The 19,476-nt window shown below is 42.3% G+C and overlaps 1 protein-coding gene across 1 annotated transcript; it reads left to right on the forward strand.

Annotated features, from left to right (window-relative positions):
- Positions 1 to 3,525: 3,525 nt before the first annotated feature.
- On the forward strand, positions 3,526 to 6,011 carry SPACA5 (sperm acrosome associated 5). Its single transcript, XM_037512463.2, has 4 exons — positions 3,526 to 3,743; positions 4,176 to 4,334; positions 5,641 to 5,719; positions 5,821 to 6,011. Exons 1-4 carry the CDS (start codon positions 3,599 to 3,601, stop codon positions 5,915 to 5,917), a joined length of 480 nt encoding a protein of 159 aa, XP_037368360.1. The 5' UTR covers positions 3,526 to 3,598; the 3' UTR covers positions 5,918 to 6,011.
- The last annotated feature ends 13,465 nt before the right edge of the window (positions 6,012 to 19,476 follow it).

A 19,476-nucleotide genomic window follows, 5' to 3' on the forward strand; every position in this document is an offset into this window, starting at 1 on the left:
GCACAACTGTTGCAGGGGCCCTGAAGTTGGACCGAGTTTGGTGTGTTGGGGGAACGGAGAGTGTCAGTGTGTTGGCAGTATAGGAGGTGTGGGAAAGGGAGTGCGAGTGGGGGCCAGATGCTGTAGGGCCCCCTCTGCCTGGGACAGAGCTCATATTTCATTCTGACATAATAGGAAGCCATAAGAGGGATCAGATTTTAAAAAGAAGTCTGAAACAACCTAGCATTATATATTAACGTTAAAAAAATATAAAATGCTCGTTTATTTTACTTGTTTATTATCTGTTTTGCACCACTGGAACCTGACCTCCACAGGGATTTGCATAAGCACCTCCTCTATGCCAGGTGGTGTTCTTGGGAGTATAGACTTGGGAGTATAGCAGGGAAGAAAACAGAACCAAAAAAACAAATGAACACAATGGAGACAGCTTGCTTTCACACTCCCACCTACTAGCTCTGTAACCTAGGGCAGGACTCTTGACTTCTCTGTGCTAGGTTTCCTCATCTATAAAATGACAATACCTGCCTCATTAAGATTGTGGTGATAAATGAGTTGATAATGGTAAATGGTTTGGAATAATGGCTGGCACATAGCAAACACTATGTAAGAGATTATTATTCTGATTATTTAATAAAATTTGATGTGTGTGAATATATATATATATATATATATATACACACACACACATCTTTTGTGGGACCCTCGCTGGCAGCCGGGGAATGAACCGGCGCGGCAGAGGCTGCAGGCAGCTTCGCAGCCCAGCACTCAACCGCTGCACCGCCAGGGGAAAGCCAATATACATACATCTTTTGAATGAGACAAAAATGAAAAGATGGCCTGCAGGCTGCTTTGTGGAAACAGATTACAGAGGGCAAGGGTAAAAACAGGAAGACCAATAACAACACTCTTGCCAATAGTCCAGCAAGTGATAATGGGGCTTCGACCTAGTTGAGTGTGTGCCAGACCCATGCAATATACATGAGACAACCTTCCTCCTGTAGTTCCCGCATCTGTGAACAGTGCTATGGTCCTCACTGGTCAGATGAGGAAACTAGTCACAGAGAGAATAAGTAATGTGCCCAAGTTTACAAAAGTTCTCAAGATCACATCCTTAACTTCTACCCAGTAATTCTTTCTTTGTTTATTCAACATCCCACAGAACTTCCAGAAAGTATCTGAGGGGCCTCATTCCAGAATCATTAAAACTAGCCAATGTATGTTTATACCAGAAATAGGGAAGGAGCTTCCTGGCAGATAAATCAAAGAGAGAAAGCAGGGAGTAACCCAAATCTCTTGCTTCCTGAAGGATCAGCACCTCCTGGGTAAAAGATTTGTCAGTACTCTGGATGCATTAGGAGGTGGAAAATAGGAGGGGGGCTGGACCTTTAGGGCCCATCCCAGTCTGCCCTCTTCCAGCCTGCAAACCCCCCACCACCCTTGTGCACCCCCAACCACCTTGTGTACACACACACACACACACACACACACACATACACACACACAGAGGGGAAAATCCTTAAAGGTTGACTGGTGTTGGGATGCAGAGATCGCCAGCTCCAGGAAGGTTCATGAGCCAGGGATACAGCCCCTCAGAAACTTCCCCAGGCTTCACAGTGCACATCCACAAGCTATGTGAGGACGGTTTTTCAAAAGGCTTAGAAGCTAGGACCTTCATTCTGTCCTGGGCATCCTCTGCCATCAGCCCCTGCAGGTGCAACTTCCTCATACAGCAGCCTAAGCAGCAGGTCACTAGATGAAGGAGTGTGGAAATCTGAAAACTGGTCTCACCACACAGCCTACACAATGTGACACTCGCACCCAAAGACAATGAGTAAGCTGCCCCACCTCACTGGTGAGTCATGATTACAGTTGCTAATCTTAAAATGCATTTTACCAAAAATATAAAAAATGTTGCCAACTGTGAGCAGTCATTTTGGACCATGAGGTAGCAAGTGAGTATGGCCGAGTAAAAGCATGGGAGCAGGTCTCTGTTGACCTTGGAGCTGCCACATTAAGCCTGAACGACCTGCCTCCAAGAGGGGCTGCCCTTCCCACCCCCTGAAGTCCCTGGGGTTTGTGGTAGTGGTGGTAGGTGCAGACGATATATCAGTGTGTTGTGTCTTGGCCGATGTATCAGTCAATGGCAGACACATGGGACTGGTGGGGTGAGCAATGGTGAAGGGCAAATTGGGAGTAAGCGGGGCCAGGAGAGATGAGGGATAGAGGGCAATGGAAGGAGTGAATGAGCAGTAGAGTGAAGTGAATGTAGGTCATGTGGGGCATAGAGGAAAGGGGTGCACGAGGGACAGAATCGGAGGGAATGGAGATGTAAGCGGTAGAGAGTGAGTACGTGAGTCAGCGCGGTTGTGTGTGTGGGAATACTATGAGGGACAGAGAGTGGCTAGAGGTGAAAGAGGGGCTGGCTGCCACCAGACAGGCGCTTTCAGGGCAGAGTTTGTTCCCGGAACATGCAGGGGCCCTGGTGTGATTCAGCTCAGGGAAGTGAGCAGAAGCCAGTGCGTGAGTGGGTGCGGCAGGTTGAGAGAGGTGGAAGTAGAGCACAGAAGGCGAGTACATGTAGGTATTGTGAGGCAAAGGGAAGGGGATGAAGGTCACATGACCCAGGGTGAGTAAAGTGGGGAAAAAGGGCCCAATGAGCAGAACATGGTGAATTCGAGGCAGAGTGTGACAGTGGTGGGTGATAAGTGACAGGTGGGAGTAGGGGTTACATCGAGAGTGAATGTCAATGAAGAAGATAATGAGAAGCAGAGTGAGAGGAAATGGAGGCAGTGAAGCCCTTGCTTTATTGTATGAGTGACAAATTAGCATTGGGAGGAGTAATGTGGGGGAGAGTTCCTGGAAATGGGGCCTTACGGGGGCAGCATTTGAGAGAGTAGAAGGGTGGGGCAGAAAGAGAGTGAGGGTGAGAATGAGGCCCCACATTAATGACCAGTGCTGGAGGCTGGGCCACAAGGGAGTGAAGGGAGCCATTGGACAGTGTCAGGAAGTGGAGACAACAGACAGTAAGACATGATGAACTACTGTGAGAGATTTCCTTCACTTTACCTGCCATTCTTTTTAACATATCTTTATTTTGGCACTTCTATTTTTTGTTTCCAAATGCTTTCTATTCTCCTGTTTGTTACTTTCTCACTGTATCTTTCTTCTCTTTTGTTGTGTAGGTAACATGCTGTCTCCTCTCTGACTACTCAGCAGAGTGGGGGGAATGGAGGGAACCCAGTGATAGACATGATGAATGAGAGTGGAGTGGAACAGTATTGAGGAATGGGGCCAAGTATGAGGCCCAGTAGCTGAGCCCTGTCTGTCCCTTGTGTGTCCCTAGACCCTCTCTCCCTGGGTTTCTCTCTGTTTTTGTCTATTTCCATCTCTGTGTATGTCAGTATCTTTCTTTTTGCTTGTGCGTGTATCTCTAACAGATCTGGCACTGGGACAGATGGTGAGGTCACTTCTGTGTTCCAGAATCTCTCACTTAGATCTTTGCTCATAGAGTCCAGAGTTCCAGAATGCTCTTGGTTTTGAACACTGTGGGGTAAAGACTGGAGTAAGGAGCCATCTTGCAAGGCTTGTGGGCATCAAAATGCAGGCTTGGGGCTTTGCAGTGGTCATCCTGGCCACGCTGATGGTTGCCACTGTGGATAACAAGATATATGAACGCTGTGAACTGGCATCAAGGCTGCAGAAGGCGGGTCTCAACAACTACAAGGGCTACAGCGTTGGAGACTGTGAGACTCCAATTACCCCAAGTCCCACTCACATCCTGAGCTTCCCACCACACTCAGATCCAGGCTCCCCATGTAATTTCTCACCTCCCCAGGTCAGGAAATGATCCTCTCAGCCATCCCCTGACCAACTGTGATGACTGCTTTAACTCTGATGTCGTCATCACCATCTTTGGCCTCACAACCATCCCCCTCATCACTCCCATCAGCACCATCATTACCATCAACAAATAGCATCACTTCTGTTATCATCATGAATATCATCACCACCACCATCACTGATATTTTACCAGAATCACCAACATCAACACTACCACCAGACCAAGATCATCACCCCCACAACTGAGATGACAATCATCCCTGTCCCCAACCCCTCCTACCCTCCCCTAATCCCAAACACCATACCTACCTGCTCTTACCCCCTCCCTGTCCCAGGGCTATGCATGGCACACTATGAGAGTGGCTTTGATACCTCCTTCGTGGACCATAATCCTGATGGCAGTAGTGAATATGGCATTTTCCAGCTGAATTCTGCTTGGTGGTGTGACAATGGTGTTACACCCACCCAGAACCTCTGTCACATGGAGTGTCGAGGTGAGGCAGCAATTTCGGACACCCTGAATCCCTGCCTGGCCCCACTCCTAAAACAGACAGCAAGGTTATCTAAGCCATAATCTCCAGTAACAAGCAAAAAAAAAAAATGATAGGGAAAGGAGCAGAGTTCCCTGGCTTTTAGAAACAGCATCCTGTATCCTGATCCAGGCTGTGCTGAGAGGTTGGCTAGGTCAGGAGGATTCAGAGCTCCCAAAACTCACCTAGAATGGAGGGTGCAGTCTTATGGGACTCAGCAAACAAGAAACTTAACTCCATATGGAATGGAGGAGAGATTATCCTGACTTAGGGTTGAGGTAGTTCAGGCTCTGAAGCAAGAGGCAGAAGTCTGGTTGTAGAAACAGAAACAAGGTACCTCAGTGCAGAAAGGAGAGAACTTGTGTGATAGTGTTGAGGACAAAATTGAATAGCAGTAAAAGTTGTTCAGTGTTGATCAAAATGGTGTTCGAGGTTGTATAAGACAGGCCAAAATGGAGATTCATGTTATTTGGGGGCAGTCCAAATGGAGGTGGAAGTTGTCCAAGTCCTGCCACAATGACAAAAGAAGTCACCCTGGGTTGGCCAGTTTAAATGCTGGAGTTGTCCAAGCACAGGGTAACATGAATGCTGAGGTTTTTCAAGACTACTTAGAAAGTAGAAGTTGTTTAGTTTAAGACATTATGGAAGTGTGGTGTTTTTTTTTACATTTTAAAAGGACAGGCTTATTAGGAAAAGGAGAAAGAAAAAGAGAGGCACCTACATAGTCACAGGTGGGCAAGAGTAGCTGCTAAGACAATATAGAAGTTGAAATAGTCCAGGATTAGCTAAACTGGAAGTTGAGATCCTGGACCAGTTACCATGGAGGTTGAAATTATTTACAACCATTAAAAATGCCAGTTGAGGTTATCCAGGACTGGTCATCATGGCAGTGGGTATCATTAACTATTAAAATGACAGTTTAAGGTCAGTCATCCTGGTCCAGCTACCATGACAGTTGAGATAATCTAAAACCAGATACCTTAGTAGCTGAAGTTGGACTAGCCAACGTGGAGATTGAAGTCATTAGTAACCAATCAAAATGGGAGTTGAGTTTATCTAGGCCTTGGTAACATAGTGTTTGAAGTCACCAAGGCTGACTAACCTTGCAGTTGAGTAGCTTCCTAATCAGCCAACATGGCAGCTGAGGTAATTCATAACCAGTTTACAAGTTAATCAAGGGTCATCTAAAATCAGCCAATGTAGTAGTTGAGGTTGTTCAGGCCCCAAGGAACCCAGAAACCAGGTGACCACGTTCCTCTCTTCTCCCCAGACCTGCTTAATCGCCACATTCTGGATGACATCTTGTGTGCCAAGCAGGTGGTATCCTCACAGATTGGTATGATGGCCTGGTAAGTTCATGGAGATGGCTTCTTGGACCCTGGGCAGCTGGGAGGTGGTGCTGATACCCCATCAACCTACCTACTTCATCCTCTCTCCTTTCATTTCCCAGGGATTCTTGGACCCGGCACTGCTCTGGCCATGATTTATCTGAATGGCTCAAGGGCTGTAATTTGCAATTAAAACCGGAAATAAGCAAAAATGATTGATGACCTAGATTCCCAGAGATCAAGGTTTTATTTTCCATTCTTTTCTTACTTTTGTGGATTTTATAAAAAGGATGGTATCTATAAACAATGCAAGAGACCTCTGCTGCATGGCTCTTCATTTTTCCAGTGCCTCCTTCAATCAATTCCTTTGTGTATTATTCAAAGTTCTAATTAGGGGACACCAGATCACTTGGGGAGTGAGGGATGAAGTATAGTGTAGTGATTAAGAGCATAGGTTCTCCTGGGTTCAGATACCACATCTACCACATACTGGTTGTGTTGCCTTGGTTGAAGCACTTAATTTCTCTGTGTCTCAGTTTCCTCATCTGTTAAGTGAGGATGATAATGATAGAAACTACCTCATGGGGTTTGGGGGAAAATTAAATAAATTAATGTTTGTAATGCACAAAAAGTGCTTGGTACAGAAGGCAGTTATAGGTCCAGAGAGAGATGGGTGGGGTGAAAAAGGACATGAAAATTGGCTTCTCTTAGGAAGTATCACTCCGCATTGAGGTCTACATTCTTCAGTTAAAGCAGATACAGTCTCTTCAGGGAAAATGCAATTGGTTTCAACTTACATCAGCACTAGAGGTTTAAAGTAATCACATTCTCCCACATCCTCCCACATATTACTATTCTAACCCTATGTCCCCCACTCCCTTTCTCAAAAATGACAGACTGGAAACGTAGGCCAGTAATGGATGCAAAAGGTAATCATTTCTTTTTATAGACTTCCTAGGTTTCAGTCTGTGTCTTCAGCAGAGAATTTAGGAATTTGAATTTACCATTCTTTCTCCTTGTTCTGGCCGGCCCCCTAGGCAATCTCCCCTGAGAGGAACAATCCTTCATTTGCATTCTTTGCTTGGGGGTGGATACTCTGGATACTAACTACCCAGAGCCTTGTTTGCAGCATTCCCTCCATCCAAGATAAGCAGGGATGATCCTAAAAACAGCTGTCACTGCACGCAAGGCTATCATTCTGGACAGCAATTGCTGAATATGATATTTATTCATCAAATACAACAATGTATGTCAATTATTTCTCAGTAAAACTAGGGGGCAGCAGAAATAAATTCTGGTGGATTTAATTTATTTCTGGGAAGACTGCATGATCAGATTCAGGAAAAAGAAAGGCTCACACATAGAAGCTGCTCTATAACAGAAATGCAGCCAAAATCTTGACTGTAGAACAGGCTGGAGCAGAAATACTGACGTAAATGTTCGCTACTTTAATGCCCTAATGTTTTTTTTTTTTTTAACATTGTTCTGATTATGAATCATTTCTAGTAAAATTTAGAATATCTATAGTATATTTATAATCATTGCCCCTTTAGTGGTTATCTTTACATTTGTAACTTTATATCATTCCGTAAACTCTTTTTTTCTTATAGAGGGCACCAATTCCCCATTAGGAGTGATGACAAAACAGCTGTTCTAAATAATAGATTTTATTAACGTCTATGAGAGTTTGGCCTTAAATCTGAAATATTACCTTTATGCCATTTCTACTGTACTGTGCTGATTGAAATTAATTACACCGGGTTTTTCTGATATCTGTGCCCAGATTTACAGTGAGGTTTGGCTTCCAGCTGAAGGCTCTCACATCTTCAAGGCTTCAAAACGTTACATAGCCTTGAACAACCTCTGCTGTAAATAGTCACTCATCATCTACCCATGCAAATGCATACAGAGGCCAGTTTTTTCCCTCAGGACCTTGACTCTTGCTATTCCTTCTGCCTGGAATGCGCTTCATCCCCAGTATGACTGGTGCTTCATTTTGAAGTTTAAGTTCTAATGTCATGTCCTCAGAAAGGCCTTCCCTGACCACCTTAGCTAAAGCATGATTTCCCACCTCACCATTTTCTTTTTATTTGACTTTTCTGTAAAGGATTTTCCATTTTTATGGTTTTCTGTCTGTTATTTTTTCATTTTTATTTATTTTTAATTAAGGTAACATTGGGGTATCCTCACCAGGTATTACCACCATAATGTATCCACCACCCACTCACCCATACCCCACCGCCACAGACAATTTTTAGTTCTTTCATAAAGTTTCTCTCCTCTGAGTTCTTTAACTCATAATCAGTTTTAACTTTTGAAAGGATTTTTTTCTCATATTCAGGACAGTCATAGGATTTCTTTCCTGTATGAGCTCTTGTATGAGCTCTCTGATGGAACATGAAATAATTCTGGAAGAACACTTTTCCACATATGGTACATCCATCAGTTTTTTCTCCTGAATGAATTCTTTGATGAGCACTGAGACTCAGCTTAGGGGAAAGGCTCTGATGCAGTCTGAACATATATAAGATTTCTCTCCCATATGAGTTATTGGATATCTGCGCAGTGTTGATTTCTCTCTAAAGGATTTGCCACGTTCACTACATCCATATGGTTTCTCTCTGTGTGTGTTCTCTGAAGTATACTGAGGAGTGCCTTTTGATTAAAGGTGTTTCTGCATTTTGAACATTCATAGGTTTTCTCTCCTGCACAAGTGATATGATAAACAATAAAGAGTGAATGCTTGCTAAGGGGTTTCTACACAAAAAAATTCACAGGTTTTCTCTCCAGCTTGCGTGATGTTATGCTAAACAAAGGACAGGTATGACTATGACATTTCCCACGCGAGTTGTGAGGTTTCATTCTGTTCCTTTCTCACACCTGCCATGAATTAATAATTTCCCATATCCATTATATTCATATTTCTGAGCTGCAAAGCCTAAGTTATCTTTAAAACTGTGTCCGTGTGTCTTACATATCAGGTGTATGCAATGAAGAAAGTACCCCTGTGTTCTGAGGAAATCTATTACATTCATCGCCTCTCTCCTTAGTCACATTTTTCTTGTTAATGAATGCAGCTTGCCTCGTGTGTCTATTTTGGTTTTCCTGGTACATTCCAGCTGGTCATCAGCTTGCCAGGCTTCTGGAAAGAAGGCATACCATGTGACTACCCCTTTGTCAGAAGCAGATAGATGGATAACAATCAGAACGAGATTCAAAGTACACATCTCTCCTATACTCTGAGCTTGGGGGGGGGGGCAGAAACCCAATATTGCTCTAATAGACATTGGAACAAAAAAGTAACAATAACTATAAATGATTTCGATTGTTTAAGAAAAATACCTTAAAATGGAGGAGAGAAGATGAAATAGCTTAGGGAGCCACAAGAAGGAAAAAAAGGATATTGAAAAAGTAGCAGATCCAGGATTTGGCAGGTGGTGGTGGGGAGGGGGCGGCGGGGGAGACTCAAAAAAGAATGGAAGCCTTCTGGATTATGTTAAGTGAAATAAGCCAAAAGGAGAAAGATAAATGCTCGATGGTGTCACTTTGTTCCACAAAGACAAACTAAAACCAACCCTTGAAAGCTGATCATATAGATCTAAGGAATCCAAAGGGGGAGGAGGAAGGGGAGGAAGAGGGGTGAGGACGGGGACGGGGAGAGCACCATGGACTATGGTGGAGGCCTATGGGTGCCTCGGTGGTGGGAGCGCTACGGTGCCCACACCTGAGGGAGAAATCCTATACTGCCAAAATATTAACAAGGATGTGAAACAATGGTACTTCATTAATATAAAAATATTAATTAAAAACAAAAGAATGGAAGCCTTCCAAGAAAGCTGAAAATAACTGAGGTAACTAAGAGAATAAGCAGAAAGAAGAGGCCAGACTGCCTCACCATCTCATTGCATGATTACCTTCAGACAATAACTCACAAGACTAACAATTTAGAATTAGCAAAAAATGTTAACCTCTTTTAGGAAGTCATTTCTGAACTTTCAAAGGTGCCCAGCCCTCACCGACCCACTGGTGTCTTACAGTCATCATCTCCATTCTGTTCTCTTCCTATTTCCCTGTGCAACTTGAATTTGGGATTTCTTTCTGCATGATCCAAACACCTCTCTTCTCAAAAGAGACAATCACATCTGGTTTGGTAACAGGATACCCTATAGTAGGAAATGATACAAGACTCAGGCACATCTGTGTGGGCTTCATGGCCTTCAAGTAATTCAGAAGGTACATTTTAATGAGTATAAATGTGACATAGGATGAAAAGACACCTTGTTTAGTCTAAGAGGGATTAAAAAAACCTTATTCCCTGTAACCTGAGTTCAAAGTAGTGAAGCATTTCAGAGATGGAAATTTATTTTATTGAGCACCTTGTGAAGCACTCAAGAAAACCATCTTCACCCACAGATACCAAATGACTATAGTTCACTAGCATCACTGTTCTGTATGAGGTCCTCTGGGTAAGGTCCCCGGATGATTCCACTCCTCCCGGGGTGAAGTCCACAGCCCACGTCCTTGAGGACACAAATCCCTGTCATCGCATATTTCTGTCCAATCAGTTTGAAAGAAATAAAGTAATATTTTTAAGTAAAAAGTCAATATTCTTCTGTGAGAAGCTACTGTTTAATAATTTCAAAACCAGCTTTCTCCAAGATATTTGCAATACCTATATCTATCAAAGGTATGCTAGACATTATAAACATTATATCTATCAAAGGTATACTATAGACATTATATCTATAAAAGACATATATATCATTATAGACATTATATCTATCAAAGGTAGACTAGACATTATAAAGAATTCCTACATATCAGTAAATTATAGATGATACACTAGAAATACTAGAAAAAATATTTGAACAGACGTCACAAAAGATGATATCCAAGTGGGCAATAAACATAAAAAAGTGTTCAAGATCATTGGTTATCAGGGAATTTGCAATTCCCTGATACTGCTATATAATAACAGAGTACTAAAATTAAGAACCAAAATCCAAATGTTGGCTAGGAATGTGGCACAACAGGAACTCTCACATTTGGTGAAAGTAAATGGTACAGCCACTTTGGAAAACATTTCAGCTGAATCTACTAATGCTGGGCACATCGCTTACCTAGGGCTTAGTAATCCCACTCCTAGGCCTATGTCCACTTGAAATGTACACATGTGTGTCCACCAAAACATGTACAAGAATATTCCTAGAAATATTTGTTTGTAATAGCCAAAATAGGAACATACATCAGAAGTAGGATGGATAAACAGTTTTGATATATTTATAACAGAAAAAAAACACAGTAATGGAAAAGGAAACAAACTACTGATACACAAAATAACAAGGATGAATCTCAAAAGCATTACGATTGGATGAAAGAAGTCATACCCAGAGAGTACTAATGTATGAGATTATCTACAAGACATTGAAGAACAGGCAAACATGATCTATGATAATAGAAATCAGAAAGTGGTCACCCATGGGCCAGGGAATAGTGGTTGAGGTTTCTGAGTGGCTTGTCATCTCTTGCTTCTTGATGCAGGTACAGGTTACACTGGTGTTTCCAATTTGTAGAAAGTCATGAAACTGTATACATTATACCCTTTCTCTGTGTATTTCAATCAAATATCTATGTCAAAAGATTTTAATCTATGTTATAGATCCCTTAAAAGTTTAAAAAGTAGACAAAGATTTAAAACCCTACAGACAAAAAGAGCAATGTATGTAAAAGAACAATTCACAAAAGAAATATAAAAAGGAAAAAATGAAAAAAAGACACCCTCATTGATAATTAAACACAAGAAAAAGAAATGAGCTATTTTTCAACTATCAAATAACAAAAATTAAAAATATTGCAAAAGGATTAGCAAGTGTATTTTTATTCACCATTAGTTGGAGTGTGAAGTAGTGACAGTAACCTCCTCAGCCAACTACTTTCTTGGTCCTTTACCCCACTGTCTACACCATCAGACATTACACCTGCTCCAATGCAATCTTCCTTCCTTCCCAAAGCCAGAGGTGCTGGTAGCCAGGAGCAATAGCGCTTGTGATGCTGTTCCATAACCACAATGATCGCAGTTGGCACACCAGAAAAAATGGCCATGCCAATACACCATTGTCAAGGAAGCAGACAGCTCTGTGAAAGTTACTCTTCCATACAGTGCAGAAATACTTTAAAGTTTGGAAGAGAGGGGTTTCTGTGGGAATTGGAAAACCTGGTGGTTAGAGTGAGCCCTTTGTGCAAAGTCTAGTAATGGATGAGTTATGCACATGTTTGGGGGCCTGGTGGGAGCTGGATGTACAAATTTAGACCTAGGGACCAGAGCTTCCCTCCCTCTACCACCCTGTAGGGAGCTAGCACTGCAGAGATGTGGATGGGCATGGGAGGGGGGGTGCTGAGATAGTACAGTTCTCCTCATTAACTGTCACCAGGGAGAAGGGTGGGAGGAAAAACCAGGAATAATACATTCCTTTAAGATCTGTACCATGGGGAAGATGCGGGGAAAGGGCATGGGGTGGGCAGTCCTCTCAAGAAGATAAGGCAAAGGACATGGGGGAAGCTCAGGGAAGCACAGTCCTTTGGATAGATACTATCAGGCTAGTGGTGGTGAAGGCATCATTGATTCAGTCCCCCATGGGTGATAATACTGGTGCAAATGGGGGAGGGGTGGACTGAATGTGCCCCCCACCCCCAAATTCTCATGTTGAAAACCTAATCACCTATGTGATGTTATTTGGAGATGGGACCTTGGGAGGTAGTTAGGGTTATTTGAGGTCATGAGGGTGGGGCTGAAGTCTGATGGGATAAGTGCCTTTATAAAAAGAAACCCCCAAGGCAGGAGCCAGGTCATGCAGGATTTTTGGCCACACTATGGATTCAGGTTTTTATCCTAATAATAATGGGAAACTTTTAAGTGTTTAATACTAAAACAGCACAACGACATATATTGTGGGCAGAAAGGGTAAATTATGAACAAGTATTTCTGAAAATATTAAGCAACAATTTTTTTTTATGTTAATAAGAGACACTGGAGAGCTTACAAGAAGAGGTCATGTGAGGGCACAGTGGCTCTCTGCCTGGCAGGACAGTGGGCTCACCAGGAACTCATTTAGCTGGTACCTTGATCTAAATTTCTAAGCCCACAGAATTGTGAGAAATAAATTTATTTCTCACCCAGATATGGTATTTTGTTATGGCAGCCTGAGCTGACTAATACAGATCATTTTACAGTTACGTCTTCCCTGAACACAAAAGGGTGGGGGATTTCTTAACCAACACTGCTTTCCAGAGGCATAGAACTCACTCACCTATAAAAGTTCAACACTCTCAGTCACCTCCATTCATATCCACTCATCCTTTCCTGGTTCCCAGGCCTTCCTACTTTACCAAGTGCTCAAATCTCAAATCTTTTCCCGCTCACTGTCCGGAGCCGCCTGGAGCATGCGCCATGTTGCACATGTGCTCGATGAATTAGGTTTTTCGCCTTCGGAGAGACCCCTGCGTTCTCCTGTAAATCACGCGAGACTGAGAGGCATGATGGGAGGAGCTACAGGGATATAAGGAAGGAACCGCAGGAGGCGGGGAGAGGAATCGGGAGGAATCACGAGGGATTGCGAGGAGTCTGTAAGGAGATACGGCAAGGGTTACTGCGAGAGGAGCAGAGAGAAGGCCAGGGAAGTAAGAAAGTCAGGAAAAAGAAAGACATGTAAAAGTAGGAAAAGGATAAAGGAAAAATAAAGAAGCAAACGCTAGCGTCAAGTTGTCAAGCCCCTCATTTCAATCCTCAGCCCTTCTCTTCCCGTGCCTCCGAATCCCGCGGGTCGGGACAGCTCACCGTGCCCCAGATTTCCCCCATTTGGTCACACTGTTTATTCACTTGTATCCACTCCAATGGCCACTATTCACACATACTGTACCCCACACCAAGACTTTTTTATTGTGGTAGAACACACATATATCAAATTTACCATTTTAGCTCTTTTAAAATGTGCAAGCCAGTGCCATTTAGTACATTCACAATTTTGTGCAATTGTGAGCCCAAAATAATGACATACCCCCCCTTTAAAAGCCACTGCGGTACCTTCCTCAGAGCCATGATTATGGGTTGCCTAATGCTTAAGGAAATATTTCTGTTCTTTCTGAGGATGCTGATAATATCAGTGCCTGACAACACCCAAGGGTCATTTTAATCCACAACACAGAAGAAAGTTGCTACTCCAGAAATGCATCAATAGTCTTGTGATTGACTACCCCTAGATGGCCTGGTTTTTCCCCTCCTGCCCCCAGGCCCTGGACTCAAGAATGAAGAAACTCTTGCCACTCCTGTATGTTCCTACATTCCTTTCTTTTCTATATAATCTTCCTTTCCTTGCAACTCTGAGACACAACCTTCTCTGAGTACTTACTCTGCTGTCCTCCCTGTGTGATGCCACTCACTAATAAAATGCTTCCTTTGTGTAAATAACTTTGTGAATCAGAGTCTGACTTTTCTGAGTTCAAGCAATACAGCCCAGTTAGGTGGGTAACACATCTATCACCACAATTGAGTTCCAGAACATCTTCATGATCCCAAAAGGAAATCCCATACCTATTAAGAAGTCATTCTCTAGTTCCCCCTGATCAGATTCACCTTCTAATAAAATTTAACTCCAGACGAAACATAAACTTCCAAGGTTTCATGACATCACCCCAGCACAGGAAGCCTTGCCACCCTTATCACCAGTCCAATACCCATCAGCAAATATTATCAAATCTGCATCATGAACAGGGAATGGGTAATTCATTTACACAATGAATTGACTCCTAGATTGAAAAATATTTCATCCATTCAACTGATAACAGATACTCTAAGTATTTTGCCTCAGTTTCATAAGTTGCAATTTGTCTAGTGAGACCTTATGCCCCTGGCAAACAAAAGAATTGCAACAGAGCCAAAGTACCAGTTCTTCCTTGTTCCTTAGTTTCTGAGGCTACCAACAAATCATCTACATATTGACCTTAGATCCTTCAGGTGGAACAAATTTCTCTAAATTTTCCCGTAAATGAGAAAATAGAGGGTCCCAACATCTTTGCCAAAAACACAAGCCTCTTTTAGAAGTAAAAGAAAAAAGAATTTCCATTGGTCTTTTGAGATACTGGGTGAATAAAACAGACTACAAATTAGAGCAAAGGTTTGTAGCAAAGGTTTGATGGTACTGATGTCAAAATAGTTGCGGGACTTAGAACTATAGTGATTAATGGAACAACAAATGTATTCACTAGTCTAAGATCTAATAGTGGTTGACCATGTTTATCAAATTAACCTTTTCTTTACTGGAAGTATGGGAGTGATATTGGGTTGATGCTCTTTTTAAATGATGCCTTGTTTTTCTAAGTCTCTTATAGTTTTATTCATTCTAATTAAGCTCCTTACAAAGGCTATTGTTCTATACATGGCATAGCTTGTTCTCTTGGTAAGGTATTTTTTATCGATTCTACATCATGAATTAAATCAGGACCCTGATTTCCTAGGGCACAATGTGATTCATCAATTTGTTCAGTTGAGAGTACTTTACCAGCATGTCACAATCTATTGCTCTGCCATATTTCTTTCCTTCAGAGGCACATGGCAACTAACTAATATGCCTCTTCCCCAGGAAACACCATAAGCATTCCAGCCAGACTACAGAATGTGCTAGGCTCTATTTGCACAGCAAATTTGCAAGTAGGTCTCTTTCCAATCATTTTATGGTAGAATCAGGAGAACATAAGCGCATGCCTCAGTTAGAGCACCAATCTTTACGAGAACCAATGAAGGAAAAGAAAAGTAGGGGCTGACCTGAAATGTCAACATGTGTTGACCTATCGGCAGACAGAAGGTGACAAATTTCTAAGAAAACTGCAGAACAAATAATACCAGTATCTACTAGAAAAGACAAGCATAAGTTAGCCTGAGGAAAAGTTATTGAAAATATGGTTCACCAGTTCCCACCTCCAAGATTTCCTAAACCTATCCATTTTAAGCCATTTGCCAATTATCCTAGCCTTCTGGGCAACCCTGATTTCCTCGCTTCTGCAATTTCTACATCTTCCTGACCTTTTCTAAAGTCTTTTTACCTAGTGTCCTGACTTCTTGCTATAATGGAGTACTGTTTTCCCCTCTTCCATGGCCCCTTCCAAGGTTGTCCAGGATAGGTCTTACTCCCTTTAGCAAATGTTTCTAATTGAACAGTTAACACAGCAGTTTAAATTTTTCTTTGTCTTTCTCTAAATTGTCCCAGAACTGAGTAGCTAATGCCGAGATTTGATAATAGTCTGTCCTTGTCTTCCTACTCACCAACCTTTCCCTAATTTGAGTTTGCCTAGTCAGCAAAAGAGTGGAGACAAAGATGGAGCATGATTTTGATCTGCCTCTGGATCCAAGCAAGTAAATTTGAGAAAGTCTCAACAAACCACTGATGGATATCAATGGGGCCTCACTCGTATTCCAGCTGGGCACACCCCTGCAACTTCCCTTAGCTCACCTTTAGCGGAAAGGCTTCAAGTATGGCAGTAAGGTACCCCTCATGATGAATAGCTAAAGCCCTTAGCTCCTTCATAGCTGTGAGCAGCTTGGAATGTTCCTTGATGCAGTGCCTCCTGGGTGCTTGCTCTATTGAACTAGTGAAGTCTGCTGGCTGCAAAATCCACACAGTAGCACTTCCTCTTGCAAGAAGTTGTGAGCTGAAAGGGTGCTGTTGAGTACTTGTGAAATCTTCTGCAGGTCTTCTCAGGAACAAGAGGCCTTTAAGTGAGTAATATCTGCTGGCAAGAAGGGCAGTGAATTACCCAGAAGACCTTAGTCACTTCTTAATGACATCAACTTGGCTGGCAATCCAAATAGGAAGAACTAGTTTTCCTCCCATCTTCACAAGACAAATGTAAATTACATATCACTTCATCCCTGCCCCTGCCCCTGCCCCTGGGATTGGTATTTATCAGACTAACACCTTTTTAATTTGCTTTTTTCCAAGGATGAATACAACTACTGTCCATCCTGTTGCCTTCAGGGGCAAAGTCTTTTATCCAAGTTCTCAATTATTCCATGATCAAGCCTTTTTATCATTTCTGCTTTTCTGGCACCATGGTGTGTGGATGAGAAGGGACTCTTAGAGATGGAATCTGGACTAAGACATGTAGTGGACTCAGAGCATGAAGAACAGAAACATGTGTCCTCAGAGAGGGCAGATTATTCAACACTGGCCAAAGAAGTCATGACCTGTCTCTCCTTGCAGGGAAATCCATTAACTAAGGAAACAAACAGCCCAAAGTAGTATCATCTCTCTCTTTCTAATAGTCTATTTGAGGCAGAGAAGGACAGACACAGGGGGAGTAGAGTGACTCGGGACAGCAGAGAAAGTAGAAAGAGAGTTCTGTGCCTTTAATTCTTGAATTTCCTCTTCAATTTTTCTCCATTTTTCCTTTGGCTACCTAAATAATATTTTAAATTTCCTGTTAGAATGATACTTATGCTATAAATACCAATAATTCATTTTCTTGGGATGAGGCCCTTTAAGAACCCCAGCACGTACATTAATTTATTCAAATCCAAGGAAATGTCTTCAAGCCACTGCAAGATTGGATTCTCACATGTAAACCCTTTCCAAATATAGCAAAGAGATCTTAGCCATTGTATAGTAAAGAATTAACCTTACCTGGGCCTCCCTGGTGGCGCAGGCAGTTGAGCCCGGCACTGTGAAGCTGTCCGCAGCCTCTGCAGCGCGAGTTCGATCCTGGCCATCCGGTGAGAATCCCACATGGTGTGACAGACCTCTCCTGTCTTGCCCGCTGCTCCCCTCAGCAGTGTGTTTCAGTCAGTCTGCCTGTTCTATTCCCCGCTCTGTCTCTGGTGAATCCTCTCATCCTCCTTCACATCTGGCTTGTGCCTTGGTTCTTGTATAAATAAATAAATCTTAAAAAAAAGAATCAACCTTACCCAAAGAGAGGTCTGGCCATTAGCCTTGGAAAGAGTATCTTTGTTTACCTGAAGGCCTTGGGCCACACCAGTCAGGCTAATGATGTGATTTAACATTAGGGACTTTGGGCCCCTAATTTTAGGGGCTTTGGTATTTATCAGACTAGCACCTTTTTAATTTGCTTTTTTCCAAGGGATGAATACAACTACTGTCCTGTTGCCTTCAGGAGCACAGTCTTTTATCCAAGTTCTTAATTATTCCATGATCAAGCCTTTTTATCATTTCTGCTTTCTAGCACCATGGTGTGTGGATGAGAAGAGACTCTTAGAGGTGGAATCTGGACTAAGAGCATATCTGCTCTGTATTTTCATGTTTTCTTGAACTGTGCCCCATGAACTTCCCTTGATTGACTTTAATCTGTATTCTTTTGTTGTAATAAACCATAAGTATAATGGTGATTTCTGTGAATCCTAGTGAATTATCAAAACTAAGGGTGGTCTTGGGAATCCCTAAACACTGCAGTTGATGGTGGAAATGAGGGCAGTCTGCAGTTTCCTAACTTTGTAGCCATTTAAGATAAAGACCTATACGTAACATTTCTGGCTTCCCATATTTTTTCCACTGCCTAAGTTAATGGTGACCCTGGTGGAAGTCTAGAGCCCACACTAAAATCTTGAATTTGGAGATAGTAACTCATTCAACCAATATTCCAAAGAAGTGGAGAGGTAGGAGGGAGACATTTCATAATTCACGGCTCTTACCTAACTGTTGTGTGGCTGCAAGACTCCCCATTGGCCCACTCAATTTACGAACTGCCAATTTAGACTGTCATCATTGCCAAATTTGTTAAGGAGAATTATGATTAAAAATATAATCTGCCAACCCAGAAATTCCTTTCCATAAAACGCGGGAAACAAAGCAGTTTTATTACTGAAGAAGCATTCAGTTACTCTTCAATATGCATTGCAGGTTAACTTACTAAAGAGACTGCAAAGATAGAGAGAAATCTCACCCTTTTATTTTATATCCAGACAGGTACAATCCAGTACATACACACTGATTAACACACATTTAGTGAAAGAAAAAGCAAACTTCTCATATTTTTCTGACATGCAGAGAATTATCTCCTGGAGCAAAACTCTCAGAGACAGGGAGACAAGGCAACAGCTTCCAAGGCCACCCGAAAGGCATGCCTGAGCTCCAGAACTGGCAAATGCTTAATTTAGCTTTTAAAAAGATCTACAGAGCTCTTGAGACAGAAAAAGCATTTATATTCGCACATTTTCTAAAGGAAATGCTAAGAGAAGGGAGGGAGTTTTCTTTCTCTTTGGCACCGGGGACAATTTTTCATTTGTTTTTTTTTTGAAGATTTATACTTACCCTCACAGTTCACACTTGCCCTTTCCAATGCCTTAGTACCTCCTCTTGCTGTCTCTGCCTTTCATTGCCCCTTTCACTTATTATATGCCCTACTTTCACTTGTGATTTGCCCTACTTTCACCTCTAGCCACACAGGCTACCATTAACTCCTGCTCTCCCCGGTGGTGTCCACATTAACACCCACTCTAGGACCCTACTGCTTCCCCCACTTACTCCCTCTGCCAGGTATTTCCCTCTGGTCTCTTAATCTGGGGCTCATAATTCTGTCATGCACCCCTATTCTGGCCCTCATTCATGTGTCCCCTCAAAGCTTGAGTTTTTAAAGAAATGGTTCTCTTTGATCTTGCCTAATGTTGTTCCAGATATCCATTTATTATCTTTTTAATGTTTGTGGGGTCTGTAATGATGTCACATTTTAAAAGCCTCATATTGGAAATTTGTGTTTCTTCTGTTTAATCCATATTA

The sequence above is a fragment of the Talpa occidentalis genome, unplaced genomic scaffold (assembly GCF_014898055.3).
Source record: "Talpa occidentalis isolate TD23 unplaced genomic scaffold, MPIMG_talOcc4v2.1 talOcc4.15, whole genome shotgun sequence".
NCBI lineage: Eukaryota > Metazoa > Chordata > Mammalia > Eulipotyphla > Talpidae > Talpa > Talpa occidentalis.

Bases quoted from the DNA above. Each gene is read 5' to 3' on its own strand.
- SPACA5 (XM_037512463.2), top strand. From the start codon at position 3,599: ATGCAGGCTTGGGGCTTTGCAGTGGTCATCCTGGCCACGCTGATGGTT. The intron at 4,335-5,640 runs GTGAGGCAGCAA...TCTTCTCCCCAG, and splicing joins CTGTCACATGGAGTGTCGAG to ACCTGCTTAATCGCCACATT. The intron at 5,720-5,820 runs GTAAGTTCATGG...TTCATTTCCCAG, and splicing joins CAGATTGGTATGATGGCCTG to GGATTCTTGGACCCGGCACT.